Here is a 14363-nt window from a genome sequence, read left to right on the forward strand (position 1 = left end):
AAACCAACGTAGGTCTTTGATCAAAGATCTTACGAATACGCATCTGAGAAGTTTGATTTTGAGTTCAAAAGTGTACGACACATCATTCATACTGAACTGTGCAAACAGACGCGGCCCGACTTATTTCTTTCAGTGTGCCAAGCTTAGGCTAATGCTGGGCCAGGTCATTTTGTTTACTTGGGAACTGTTTAACTGGGAATCAAATTCAAGGCCAGCTGTCTGGGCTTTTTCTCAGATTGCATGTGCGCACCTCACTAAGTGCCTTCAGGCCACCTGGAGCTTAAACAAATTAGATTTTTGAACACTTTGTTTTTTTTCTCTCTCATTTTCTTTCTTAGCCATTTTATTGGTGGCGCTTCACAGAGGCAGTGCAGACTGGGAATTTAAGCAAAACCTTAGAGGGTTAATTTAAAGTGGACATTAATTAGTAGGTTTTCTTTGCTAACTTGGGCTAGCAATTCCTGGCGCCCCCATGTCAAAGTTGAGAGTCATCTGTCCCTGTTCGCCTCCACCTATTAGTCTGACTGCTTATTTAACTGACCCCTCTCATCCAGCTCGGCTCCCCTTCACAGTGTCCCCCTGCAGTTCTCTCCTCCCCTCATGGCAGATGTGATCTTCTCCCTCGCAGCCCTGAAAGCCTTCATTTTCCTGGTGAGGAGGCACTTTATTTAAAACTTAAATATCAAAGTTTTTGTGGGTCTTCATGAAAAAAAACAAAACAATATTTTTTCTAGAGCTCCTTTGCATCAGAACAGGTTTATCATTCTGTGAAAGTGTTGCCTGCCTAGAGTCATATGTCATCTATTTCAAATGAACCACCAGCAAACTACTGTTAATCTGTCTCGCAGATGAGTACCTCTGCAGATAAAGAACTATTCATCCAGTCAACTGTTGCTTCCTCTCAGTTTCAGGGTCATGCAATTGCTCTGTGGTATTTTAGAAAGTTATGAAGATTGAACACAGATGACTAATTATTCAAGTGATAACTTGAATGTTTCTCAAGTTGTTTCTTCTGTGTCCGTCTGCGTTTTTTTCTCCCTCTAGATAGGTGTTTTATGGCGGGGTTGGTTAAAGTTTAATGACTTGGTGATAGTTACATATTGAGCACCTTAGAAAGTCTATTACCTATCAACTGCTGCAGATCGGGGCAGACGCACACAGTCAGCAGCCTGTTGCAGAGGGCCCCCAGAGAAATCAAGGTAAGATAGAAAATTGTTTTACATGTCTGGGAAGGTTTATCTCAAACATCCAGGATTCAATTCAAATTGCTCCACTGTTTTACCTAATAAATGCCCTTTTATGTTTTAATTGCTGAGGTTACTTTGTACTTTAAGATGTGAAAGAAGGCAATAATTTATATAAATGGTGTGTGTATTGTAACACTCAACATTAGCTCTAATACTGTGGAACTAAATCAATTCACGTGCCTCTTACGTAATCTGGCTTCTTTCCTCTGACAGACCAAAGAATCTGCGTGACAGTAGGCTTTAGGGTTTGGAGTAAATGGGGGGAATTTTTAAGCTAAAATACTCTCGACTTTTTCTTTATTTGTCTTATTGGCTGCTGGAAGCACAGCCGGGAGGATACACTACCTCACAGTCACATCATCTCAGACATACAAGCCTCCTCAGTGCATGATTCATACAACATTAACACAACTATTTAGAGGTTTATTTCCCAGCAGAGCTAAATCTCTGTTTCCAGGATAACTGAAATGCGGTTTGTGCTTCAGCTCATATGCTATAATGGCAGGTCTGGGGATCCTCCACAAGAAAATTTTGAGCATCAACACTTAATTTCCTGCATTCTGGTGATTTTTATGTACCAATTTGAACCTTTTTGGTATTGATTTATATTATAAATACCTCACATTTTGTCAAAATAAATGTCCTCTGCTGCTTTGATGCTTTAATTGAGGGGAAGCAAATGCATATGTTATTGTATATTGTATATATTAATGTATATTGAGGGGGGGCTTGCCCCATGCGTTCCCACTAAAATCTGCGCCTACGTCCATGTGCAACTCTCAAAAGAGATGAGAAGGAAGCGAGATGGCTCACTTCAGACCACTTCAGTTTATTTACAAAATGGTTAAAAATACAACCACAGTTCATCAGACACAACGGAGATATGTGAGATGAGATACCCTGATAAGTTACCTGAAGCCTGAGAACAGAGGCCCAAACACTAAGATAATTGTATTTAAAACACGTGTTTAATAACATGTTGTCTAAAGTTTAAAAAAAAGTGTGTGTGTATCATACAGTAAAATTTACAGCCTACAAAACACCTAAGAGTAACCAAAGTCCATAAGAACTGAATTACACTAACTCTGAACAATTGGACAGGGTTGGAAATAACAATTGGAAATAATGGGCTGATTAAAAAAAAAAACATGTTTTCTTTTTCTTTTCTTTTTTTTTTTTTACCACTGACTTTTGACCACTTTTTTTTCCATTTACTAGATTTTACTGTGTCATTTTACTTGCCCTGGGCAATCCTTTTTTATTGAGCCCTGCAAAGGAATTTATTTGACTGGCAGTAGGTCAGTTAACTGTAAATTCTGCTTGACAGAGTGGTAAAATATTTTATAAACCTCCATTCATTCAGCTTTTATGTGAACATTATTTTGATTTTTTTTTTTTGACGCTGACATTTAAAAAGAAAACTCAGTATGATTTTTGATGTGAAGAAGCAGATACTGAACTTCTTGCTGTAGTGTTTCCTCTTCAGCCTTATAGGAGTCATGCAGTGTAAATCCATGTAATTCGACCTATTGCCCACAGGTAACCTTTGTGCAACAGTTGTTAAAACTTAACTCTACTTTAAGTCTTGTTTACTGTGGATAAATCACAGAGCTATTGTGGTGCTATTTGGTGCTAAATCCTTGCAAGTTTGGCAGCTTGGTGTTTAAATGGACGTGATTTTGACTGGGCTTGAATTGTCTTTAAATCAATCCATCAACCTTTGTTTTTAGTGAAATAACAGTGCACTACTTAGAACAAACATCATGATGAACACTATGAGTATCATATTTGTGCATATTTTCTAGTTTATTATTACTTGGGGAGTACTACTGCACAAAATCAGATAAAATTAATTGATTGATTGCCTCAAGTGGGGTCACCTGGGTTACAGAGTTGGTTGAGGCTAAAGACTACAAGTAAGAAAATGGTTAGAGGCTATTTTTTGATCAGGAAAACAGGTGAATGCGGTAAAAAATAAATATTAATAACAGGTTACAAGTGTACAGATCAACACATTTTATTTGATAATTAGGATGAGATATAAAGACTGATCAGATTTTATAATGGACATATAAATCTGCTACTAGTTTCACACACCTGAATCTCTTATTGACCTTTCAGCTGTGGAGTTGCATTTTGGGTAATATAGGTGCCAGGTTCTGATATGGTCTGCATGGAATAAAAAAGGTGATATCTGTGGTTCCTCTCCTTCAGTTTTGATCCTTTTCTGTAAACTGTTCATCATGAATAATCGAACAGTGTTTTGGGGGTGCAGTGCCAAATTGGTGGAATGCACTTTTTGACTAAAGTGAGTCCCTCTAAAAACTAAAATTAATGACGTACATTCAAAAAGAGGTGGCATTAAGGCTTCATAGGTACAGGGTCACAGTCATTTCAGTCGTCATTCTCTTTTGCAGTAAAGACAACCAGTGAGCCGTGACTGCGTTTGAGCCAATGAGTACCCAAATAACTTCTGACGCACTTGGACTGTTGACCATTGAAGTTACTCACTTACTGACATTTAACATTATTGACCTGTTGGCACATGCTGCAACAGAAGACACACATGCAACTCTCTGGTAATAAGCTGATGTTAAACTTCAGTCCTGCTTGGAATCTGTTTTTTTTTTTTCTAAATCGCTGGTCAGACATCCAATATGACAGTGGAAATAATAATGTATAGAGTAATGTCTTCATTGTGACTTTTAAGACAATAATGTTTCTGCAAACAAATCTCATCAGTGTGTTTTGATGCTGTTTGAACAGACGTTTCCAGGTTTTAATTTGTAAATACAGATAAAGCTGCCGTGAATCTCACAAAGATCTGAAAATATGACACAAAACTGACATATTGTTTTAAGCTAATCATGGTATAAATAAACTGTAGGTTTTGTGTACTACTGTTTTTATACAGTCATTCTCTCATTTGAACTGGAGTTAATGGTGTATATAACAGTTTTGAGTCATTTGTATTTCAATACATAAGTCTTAATTATAGGTTTGGGATATCATATACCTTCAATTTTCTGGATACTTATCTAGAAGGTAGAAGGTAGTTTAAAAACACAAAATTACTTTTGTCCTTGATCCTGCTACATCTTGGAGTTGAAAGTTGAGTTGATTAAAATCAGCAGCTACTATAAAAAATTCCATCCTGTTGCTTGGGCATGTTGCTGCTGGTGGCATCATTGAATTCCTGCAGTGCATTATTTTAATTTTGTCCTGTGTCCTTATGGCTTCCAAAAAGGTCCACCCATCCAGTGCAATAGCTTGAGTTCGCTGATATTTCTGTGATCTGTTTTTTATGCGTAATTTCAGTTTGTTTTAGATTTTACAAAGTGCAGCTCTTTACGGCTGTATTTTCCATACATTTAAATATACATGAATATACATGTACACAATTTTCTTTTTCTCTTTACAGGCATTAAATAAGGCATTTATTGTTTCCACGCTATCAAGATGGCAAAGAAGACAATATTTGTGGCTTTGACAGTGCTGCTGTTGGCATCTGTCGGCACATTCGTGGGCGTCTTCTTTGGCGTCGGAAAAAGGAAGCCACCAAGTGAGCGGGTATACTTGAAGGCAGCTGTGGCAGCAGATGCTGGGCCGTGTTCAGAGGTCGGCAGGTGAGAGCTTAAACACTGAATCATACTTTCTGGACAGACAGCTATGCTGCAAACAGACTCATGCATGCATAAATATAGTGGCATGACCATTGTGTGCACATATCCTTGCAAATCCCTGAGAACCTACTGTATTCTTTGCCAATAAGGGGTCTTGAGATCTTAAGTGTAAAAACAAATCCTCCATCCCTTCCCTCCCTGTGTGTGTTTTAATTAATTTGACCACAGAGACATACTCATGGTAAAGGGGGGGTCTGCAGTTGATGCCTCGATAGCTGCTTTACTGTGTGTTGGACTTATGAACGCTCACAGTATGGGCATCGGGGGAGGACTTTTCTTCACAATCTACAACGCCACAACTGGTAATATCACACACATCACTGCCACAAAGCCTTCTGTTGTCTATGCAATTTACTAATACAACCTCTTGCTTATCTGGATCCTAAATGCATCTCCTGATTTGCACACAGGGAAGGTTGAAACTATTGATGCCAGGGAGACAGCACCAGGCAATGCAACAGAGAACATGTTCGGGAACAGTACAGATTTATCCCAGAAAGGTAATGTTTAACCAGCGCTATCAGACATGGAAATGAGCTGACGGAAACTGTACGTTAACATTATTATGAAAGAGGATGACCTTGTGATAGAGACAAACATAAGAGAGAGTGGAAATTCTCAGACAGCTCAATAAACTCTCAACTCAGGAATAAAAAAACAGCAATAGTTTGGGACTTAGAAGTCAAATCACACTGTAGTATGTGTACCAATGCCTTAAAATAATGTGAAAATAACTTATGAGGCTTGTTTTCTTGGCTTCCATGGTTGGTAGGAGGGTTGTCTATTGCTGTACCTGGGGAGATTCGAGGTTATGAGTTGGCCCACAGACGACATGGCAAACTTCCTTGGAAGGACTTGTTCCAGCCGAGCATTCATCTTGCAGAAAACGGCTTTCCTCTGGGCAGGGCGCTTGCCTCTGCTCTGTCCAGCCACAAGGAAACAATCATCAGAGATCAAGCTCTATGGTGAGAGCCTTTGACCTAAGTTCATGAAACTCACTCAAAACATGTTTCATTACCATCTTAAGTGATTTTTTCCCTCTATTTCAGTGAAGTGTTTTGTGGAGAAAATGGTGACGTCCTAAAAGAAAATGACACCATCAAGTTTACAAAGCTTGGAGAAACCTATCGGAAAATAGCGGAATTGGGTCCTGATGCTTTCTATGAGGGATCACTGGCCCAGAACCTTGTGACTGATATTCAGGCAGCAGGTAAGATTTATCAGCTTTTACAATTTGGCTAGTACTGTTTTCACCTTGTGAGACTGTGTGTGTCATCATGGCAAAATGTTGTCCTATAGACACCAAGAAACTACCACAGATTCAGTTTTGAGTGCATTGCCTTACTTCGTCAGTCTGTCTGTGAATAGAGTTTGTTAATGCAATAACGACATAACTGTGCAAGCTGAAGTAATGAAAATTTGCAGATGTGTGGTTGGGATTACAATGAAAGTTGAGTTCAAAGATAGATGTGGTCAGAGCAAGAGGTATGAATATAGAGGTAGAGGAAATAGGGAAGCAGCCATTGTCCATCCATTTTATGTCCCTGACCCACATTGGTTTGAAGTCAAGGATAACTGTATCTGTTGCAATCACTCATTCCCATCTGATAAAGCACAATCTGGGGCATATAAAATAAATCAAATAACAGTTCTTGGTCAGTGGCCCTTGACTTCAGATGCACTGAGGAACCCTTTAGCAGCGGTCTGAGAAACACCAAGCGGCAGAATATTTTCTTAAGATTTTTTGGGGGGATTTTTTCCTTAATTTGATACAGACACCTGCTCTACCAGCTGAGCTACTGGGATGCTAAGCAGCTCAGTTGGTAGAGTGGCCAAGCAACTGCAGTTGTATATAGAGCGAGAAAGTCCATATAAGAAGGGCAGGAGGGGAGGTGGATGGGCCAAACAACCAGGAGACCCCTGTTTATTTCCTGTGTGAAATCAAAATAACAAAGTGTGTGAATGTATAGCATACTACACTGGGGACATACAGTATGTCATGTGATGTTACATCATGTTAGTAAGAGACATATTAATTTTAAGCCAAACCATAGTGTTTGTTTCACAAACATTTAATAAGTGAAAAATGTACATATTCTGTGAAAACAAAAGTTTATTTTGAAAAGACAAAACACATGTAAGGAGTGTTATTGATGCACCATCCCTATGTGTTTAAAACCGATGCTGGAGGGGTACCAGAGCATCTTAGTTTGACCCACAGGGCCACCCACCGAGCGCTGCATTTGCATGTTGGAAGTGAGAATGTGTCGATTAATACGGCCCAGTTCATCTTTTTCACCAAACTCACTTCTCTCATGTCATGTTCTTCATTGCACCATACACACCGATTTGGCGTTGGTGTGATCCCACTGTGGAACAGTCTAGTTTTAATTTTGTTTTCATCATATTAAAAGTTGATGGCATTCTATGACTCTACCAAATGGTCTATGTAAGATTGTTTATAGAAAAGCTTCCTTTCTTTGTTAGGTAAAAAAAACAACTTTAAATAATTGTAAAGGCAAGTTAACACTTTTGTTATTTATGGTGAAAAAGTTGCAGAATTTATTGACCTTTATGCCTTAGTTTACAATCCAAACAGCTCGTTCTGCAGATTAGATTATGTTTCTGTAGCCATGATGCACATTAGTCTCACACATTCAATGACATTATCATCATCATTACCATTTCTGTTATCGCTAAAAGTCATTTGCTGAAAAGACTTAAGGACATATAACAAAAATATCCTAACATCCACCTCTCTCTGCACAGCTAATTTCCATGTTAAGGTGGATTTGTATTTCCAGCTCTGTCCAAGTGTGCATTCACAGTGTGTGTCAATCCGTGTTTAGGCGGTATCATCACAATGGAGGATCTGAAGGATTATGTGCCTGTCTTGGATGAGAACCCTTTAAGGGTGAACGTGGGGGAGTACACCATGGCTGTTCCCAATGCCCCCGCTAGCGGCCCTGTGCTCTCACTGATATTAAACATCTTGAATGGTAAGCCTTGATGCTTTGTCCAAAAACATCCCGAGTGGGAGTGCTTCAGTGTGAGCTGCCTTCACTTCGCCAGTCACTCTGTGAGACTCCAATGTGAGCAGCATGTTGATCCACATTGCAGCAAATCTACTCTTAGAATAAAAATGGTTTGTTGGCTTAAGGTTAGCTAAGAATATCATGAACTACTTTCTGGGCCCATGTTTTATAAAGTACTAGCATGCACTACTATAACATGTCATATATTACAGGCCTATAACATTATATACTATGAAAAATGTGACACATATGATGTACGACTTCTTTGAGAGAACCAAAGGCAGAAGATGCGTGGCGTTGTTATAGGGCTATATGTAATTGTGATGCTGTAGTTTAATGGCTGAATATAAAATACAAGATGATTACATTGAAAAAGGAAGAGTCAAACATTTTCTGATGAGTTTGATGAGGATATTGACATTACTCACCTGTCTGTATGAAGCTACGCACAGCAGCCAGCTGACTAAGTTTAACATTAAGTCTACAAACAAAGAAAAACAGCTTGCCTGGTTCTATCCGATTCTTTTAAAAAGTACCTAAAGTTTACTTATAAACATGAACATTGTTGATACAGTAACACTGATAGACGGTGCCTTAGAATGACATAACACAATAAGCTACTGTGACAATATCAGGTTTACATTGAACTTCCTCCGATTAAGAGAATGAAGTTAAATCCACCGAGGGAACGACTCTGTAACTCTGACAGGAGGTCTTTCATTTGACTGAAATTATGAAGATTGGAACATAATTGCTGTCTGTTTCCTCACACCTGAGAGGCTCTGAGGAGTCTGATCAGTCACGAAGTTCACGAACATGTTGCTCATCAAATCATTCCTTCCTCAGTCTATCATCATATAATCATAAATCATGTGTGCACTCTCTGCTTGAACTTTCTCCTATGTTGGCCGTTCGTTGCAGAAACTGTCCGTGTTAGAGACACTTCCTCTCTGCTACTTTTCAGTACAGTGACAGTGTGTGCCTCTGAGGATTAAACGAGAAACTTCCTTCTAAAGTAATTAATCTCTCTGAACCTTTCCTTTCCTCTGACTGGCCACCCACTCACTGCGGCCCCCTGCCTCACACGCTAACACTAATCTTACCAATTTACCTCTAATTGGACACAGTTGGGTGGTGGAGGCTTCACGCACACATTTCAGTGACTGCCCAAAACTTTCATCCTGCTGATTTACCGTGACTTCTGCCTCTGTCTGACAGCTGAAACCCATCAAACCAAAAACTCTCTGGTTCCCTCAGCTTCTCCTCCCGTGTCCCCCTGTGGCTGTCAGCTCAGCTAATACCCGTGGTCTGGTCACGGCAGCTTTTAGACTAAATAAAAATACATGAATGGGTCGGGTCAAGTGCATTTCACTTGTTTCCTTTCCTACCTGAACAGCCATCTGAATTAAGACAGATGAGTGAAGCTGTGGTTTAAATGGAGTAACTGATCATACTTGTACTTTCTACAGGATACAACTTCAACTCAGACAATATGGCAAACACAGAGAAGAAGATCACAGCCTACCATCGCATCGTGGAGGCCTTCCGCTTTGCTTATGCAAAGAGGACCTTACTTGGAGATCCAGCATATCTAAACATCACAGATGTAAGTTCATGGTCTCTGCTTTACACAATTAAACAGTTCACAGGCTGGTTTTAGTTTCTGGTGAACCACAAAATTGTTGTGCTAATTATCCAGAGACAACAGCAGCTTCTAATGTAAGCAGGGAAAACATGCTCAATGCTTGATTGATTGACTGATTGATGTCAGCAGTGAAAAATGTAATACTCAAAATACAAAAAAGAAAGAAACATTTTTTTATATAAGTAAATAAATAAAATAAGACAAGTTGCATCTATCATCATTATCATGCTCGAAAAGGAGTAGGAAGAAGTAAAAACTTTAATTTAATCCTACCTTATTATTAAAACAATGTTGACTACTTTACTTAACCTTAATCAAGTACTGTTAGTGCCTAAAAACAACCAAACCATAAAAGGAGTCAAATTAAATACAGTATTAACATTTTCCAACTTGGCAGATTCAATATTAACCATCTCATGTGTCTCCCAAAACATATTTGCTTTTGCAAAGTATATAGTATATAGCATATAAATTCATAGAATGGTTTGTGGTAAAGAGAAATGTATTCCCCCCTCTATAGTAAAATGAGTGACTTTAAGAGAAAATATCCAAATGATCACATTTAGTTTAGTAGGAACCAGTGAATCTGTGCTAATTTATCACATCATGAGTGATTTAAGACATAATTAAAAGCATGCAGGACTTTGCCTGTTTTAGATTAGTAGGAACAATTGTAAAATTCGCCTGAATATGAATCAATACTTTATTAAAAACAACACCAGACAATACTTTCCCTGAGTATTTGGCATAATAATTAAATTCACATCCCACTTTCTCTTTCAAAGCTGATCGTGAATATGACTTCGAGTTTATATGCCGATGACCTCCGCAAAAAGATCACAGATGAAACCACACATCACATGAACTACTACGAGCCAGAGTTTTACCTTCCTGAGAACCACGGCACAGCACATCTCTCTGTTGTAGCAGAAGATGGAAGCGCCGTAGCCGCCACCAGCACCATCAACCGATTGTATGACCCATCTGATTTTTTTACTGATTCACATTAATGTGCCTGGTGCCTGTAAGTCCCAGTTTATATTGGTTGTTGTTCTCCTGCAGTTTGGGCTCCAAAGTCATGTCAAGATCAACAGGGATACTTCTCAACAATGAGATGGATGACTTCAGCTCTCCGCTCATCGTTAACAGCTTTGGAGTGCCTCCTTCACCCAACAATTTCATCAGACCAGGTTAGATTAACACACACACACACACACACACACACACACACACACATTCATTGAAACCCACATAAGGGTTCTCAAAAACACGAGAATTAAACAGTAGGCTGATTGAAGGTCATGCAGAAGTCAACCTGCCCTGCCTGACACTAATTATTATGTTTTTGGCTTCTGAATAATGATTTTTGTACATTAACACTAAAAATACAGGGGGGATTCAGACCCCATTTGGACAATTTAATCTTTTATTGAGTCAAGATAGATTTAATGTAAATTTTTTTAAGTGATCAACGGGAAGAAAAAACAATGGAATGTCAAACAAAAGTGATTTATCACAACTTTAATGTACACTATACTTGTGTTGACGGGTCTTTAAGTATCTACTGTACACACAAATGCCTAAACATATACTTTGATTTTATCCCTACTGAACATAAATTGCCACAATATTAATGACGCTGCAGGCAGCCTTTTGTGTCGCATCTTGACCTACGCAGTTGGCGAAAAGACAGGGTGAGGTTTAGGCAACAAAACTACCTCGTCAAGGTTCAGAAAAGATCTTGGATGTTACTAAAAGAACATCCAGCTGTGTGTGGCACAAACACCACAACCAATGTTATTTGTTGGTCTCAAACACTGGTCTACTGGGTCAAAGTCCGGTGTTTGTTGTACCAATCCACCACCCACACTGAGTGGATTTTCACACTCTTTAAGCTATGTCCATTCCTCTCTGTTTCAATTAGTGACACAGCAGGGTTTACATTGGAGTTGCTGGAAAGCCCAGTGCGTCTCATCCAGATGTTAAACAGCCCAAGCGGCACATTTTGACACCCCGAGAGTGAGACAAGGCTGTTTGATTCATTGCTGTGAGGCAATTAAAAAAGATCTATTTCTATTGGTGCAAAATTCATGCACTTGTTTCATTTAAACTTCTTTACTTAAACAACTTTCGAATTCTGTTAAAAGGAAAAAGGCCGATGTCGTCAATGTGTCCAACCATCCTCTTTGACAAAAACAACAGAGTCAAGATGGTGGTCGGAGGCTCAGGAGGAACGAAAATTACTACTTCTATTGCTCAGGTAAGATACAAGCTGCAGTCAGAGGTTGATACAGCTGTTGTAAACATTTAAAGTAGCATATAAATTAATAAAGTATATCTTATCATAGTATTTAATTACTCCTTGGCTGTTAAGTCAGCATTGGCTGAAATGTATCCTCTGTGTAGGTGATTCTGAATGCACTGTTCTTCGGTTACGATCTGAACAAAGCCGTGTCAGATCCAAGACTCCACAACCAGCTGAGCCCCAACACCACCGTGGCTGAGCCTGACTTTGACAAAGTGAGTGTCACCAACAGCAAACAATACTGATATATGTGACTAATGGCAGGGTGGTCTGGTGTGTTGGGAGACGATCCTTCAACTGAATGCCCAGCTAACACTGAGCCCTCATACCTCAGTCATGTCTCGCACCTGGGACCCTGTTCATTTTGTCTAGCTGCAGGGATTTGCTGATGTTACAGGGAGGAAACTATGTGCTGGTGTGGCAATAATCTAATATGTGGTTGAAAATAGCAAAACAGAAACTGGAGAACAAACCTTTGATTTGACATTTTCACTGGGATATAAACTCATTTTCTGCTGTTGCTGCTGAATTGTGTGATGGGCAGCACATCTTCAACAACTTCATTGTTTTCTCATGGAATAAGTGATTTAACCCTTTGAAACGTGGAGCATCATAACTTTTCTAGTGCTGGTTTCAGATGCCTTTCACTAGTTTTTAACCCTTTAATCCTGAGCAAATTGGTGCACTTTTGTTTCTTAAATATGAAAGAAAAGGCAATAAGCAACTTTGTAAGAAATGTTCCACAAATAGCAAGAAATTAGTAGTACTAAAAAGGTGGGGAAAAAGTCTAGGGAAAAAAGAATATATATATATAATTTTCTTAGTTTCTCTATAAGGTTAGAGATTTATTAGAACTGTTTAAGAACTTTTCCCAGATCATCTACTTATTTTTCTTAATTTTGTAAATTCCTTTTACTTTCTACTGATGTCTTTCTAATTTTTTTTAAAAAAGAAATCGAGCCAGTTTGCTTCAGTTTCAGAGGGTTATAACAGCAAAGATACTCAATAAAGCAGTTTAACATAAAAAAAATGTCCTCGGGAGGCTGCTGATTATATTGGCAAACATGAACAGGTTGGTTGGTTAATTCTGGGCTTCTGTAAAAACATGGCAGTGAAACATGCAGATCTCTATAGATGAGGACCCACTCCCTCTGTGGATATAAAAGGCTCAGTATAAGGTAATGAAAACACAACATCTTATTTTCAGGTGATTATACACTTAGGCAAACATACTGATTATATTATATTCAATTTCTGCCAATATATCCCCCTTAATCCTACACACTGAACCTTTCAATTGGTGTCACTCCTCTTCATCAAAATGGTGAACACACCAACATGCAGATATAAACTTTCCGAAGCAAACACAGGGTGTTTGATCCCTGCTGTGTGACATAAACAACATGTTGCACCTATTCAGGATGTCTTAATATACTGTATGCTCCTGCTTCCAGAACATCCTGGATGGTTTGGCATCAAAGAACCATGAGACAGAGTTCCTCAAATCGACAGGAGCTGTGGTGCAGGCGGTGGTTCGCTACGATGACGGACTCCACGCTAAGTCAGATCCTCGCAAGTGGGCGTACGCAGCTGGGTATTGAGGTCATAAACACACCTGTGATTATGCAGACTGCAGCCGTGTGAACCTTGACACCTGTGGTACGAGCTGAGAGATTAGAGACTTAATAAAGAGCCACCGTCGGCAACAATGAAGTTAGAATAAAGTTCATGTGCTTCATAGCATGCTACTCAGATAACAGAACATTGACTTATTGTTTGTCATGACCTTAAAAACAATGTGCCTCAGTCTGAAATGAATTCTTAATATTTAGTCTTATGTCCAATGCATCTATGTCCCATCGTAGTCCTTTTTCACAGGGGACATTTTGGCATGTCACAGCAGGAACAACACAGGTGTGGATAATAAAATGCATGATGGCTGAGTTCAATTTAGCTGCTTTGATTTCTGCATTCTCACTCTTACTGCAGCACCTGACGAGAACAGAGCCATCGTTAGTGTCGTTAGTAACACCTGCGCTTTTCCCACTGAGACAAGTCAAAATGTCTGCTGTGAGAAAGACCTATCATTTCATGTAAGTAGAAGACATTAGATGTTGTTTCAAAGACAGCTTTACACTCAGTGTTTTTTTCACACTGTCAGTCACATGTGTACAATTCCCCTATTTATGAAGCACTTTGTAAATCATTAGTAGTGTAAAGCTGTTTCCTGTTGTTCTTTAAAAATATATGTGATGTCTACAGTAATCGTTAACGTCTGACCTTTTATATAAGCAGCAGCAACAGTACACCCCGAAATAAAAGCAATTATTTTTGTTCTTGTTTGTAGTGCTATTTATCAGTCTGGATTCTTTTGATGTGCGTTGTTAAGTGTTGGAGATATTGGCTGTAGAAATGTCTGCCTTCACTTTATTTTATAATGGAACTAGA

General features: G+C 39.0%; 1 protein-coding gene across 1 annotated transcript; it reads left to right on the forward strand.

Annotated features, from left to right (window-relative positions):
• Window positions 1-958: 958 nt before the first annotated feature.
• Window positions 959-14363, forward strand: ggt1b (gamma-glutamyltransferase 1b). Its single transcript, XM_042509330.1, has 13 exons — window positions 959-1199; window positions 4669-4873; window positions 5099-5232; window positions 5341-5430; window positions 5703-5895; window positions 5980-6140; window positions 7780-7929; window positions 9435-9571; window positions 10396-10583; window positions 10673-10800; window positions 11758-11870; window positions 12017-12130; window positions 13370-14363. Exons 2-13 carry the CDS (start codon window positions 4707-4709, stop codon window positions 13514-13516), a joined length of 1722 nt encoding a protein of 573 aa, XP_042365264.1. The 5' UTR covers window positions 959-1199; window positions 4669-4706; the 3' UTR covers window positions 13517-14363.

This window comes from Plectropomus leopardus, chromosome 20 (assembly GCF_008729295.1).
Source record: "Plectropomus leopardus isolate mb chromosome 20, YSFRI_Pleo_2.0, whole genome shotgun sequence".
NCBI classification, from domain to species: domain Eukaryota; kingdom Metazoa; phylum Chordata; class Actinopteri; order Perciformes; family Serranidae; genus Plectropomus; species Plectropomus leopardus.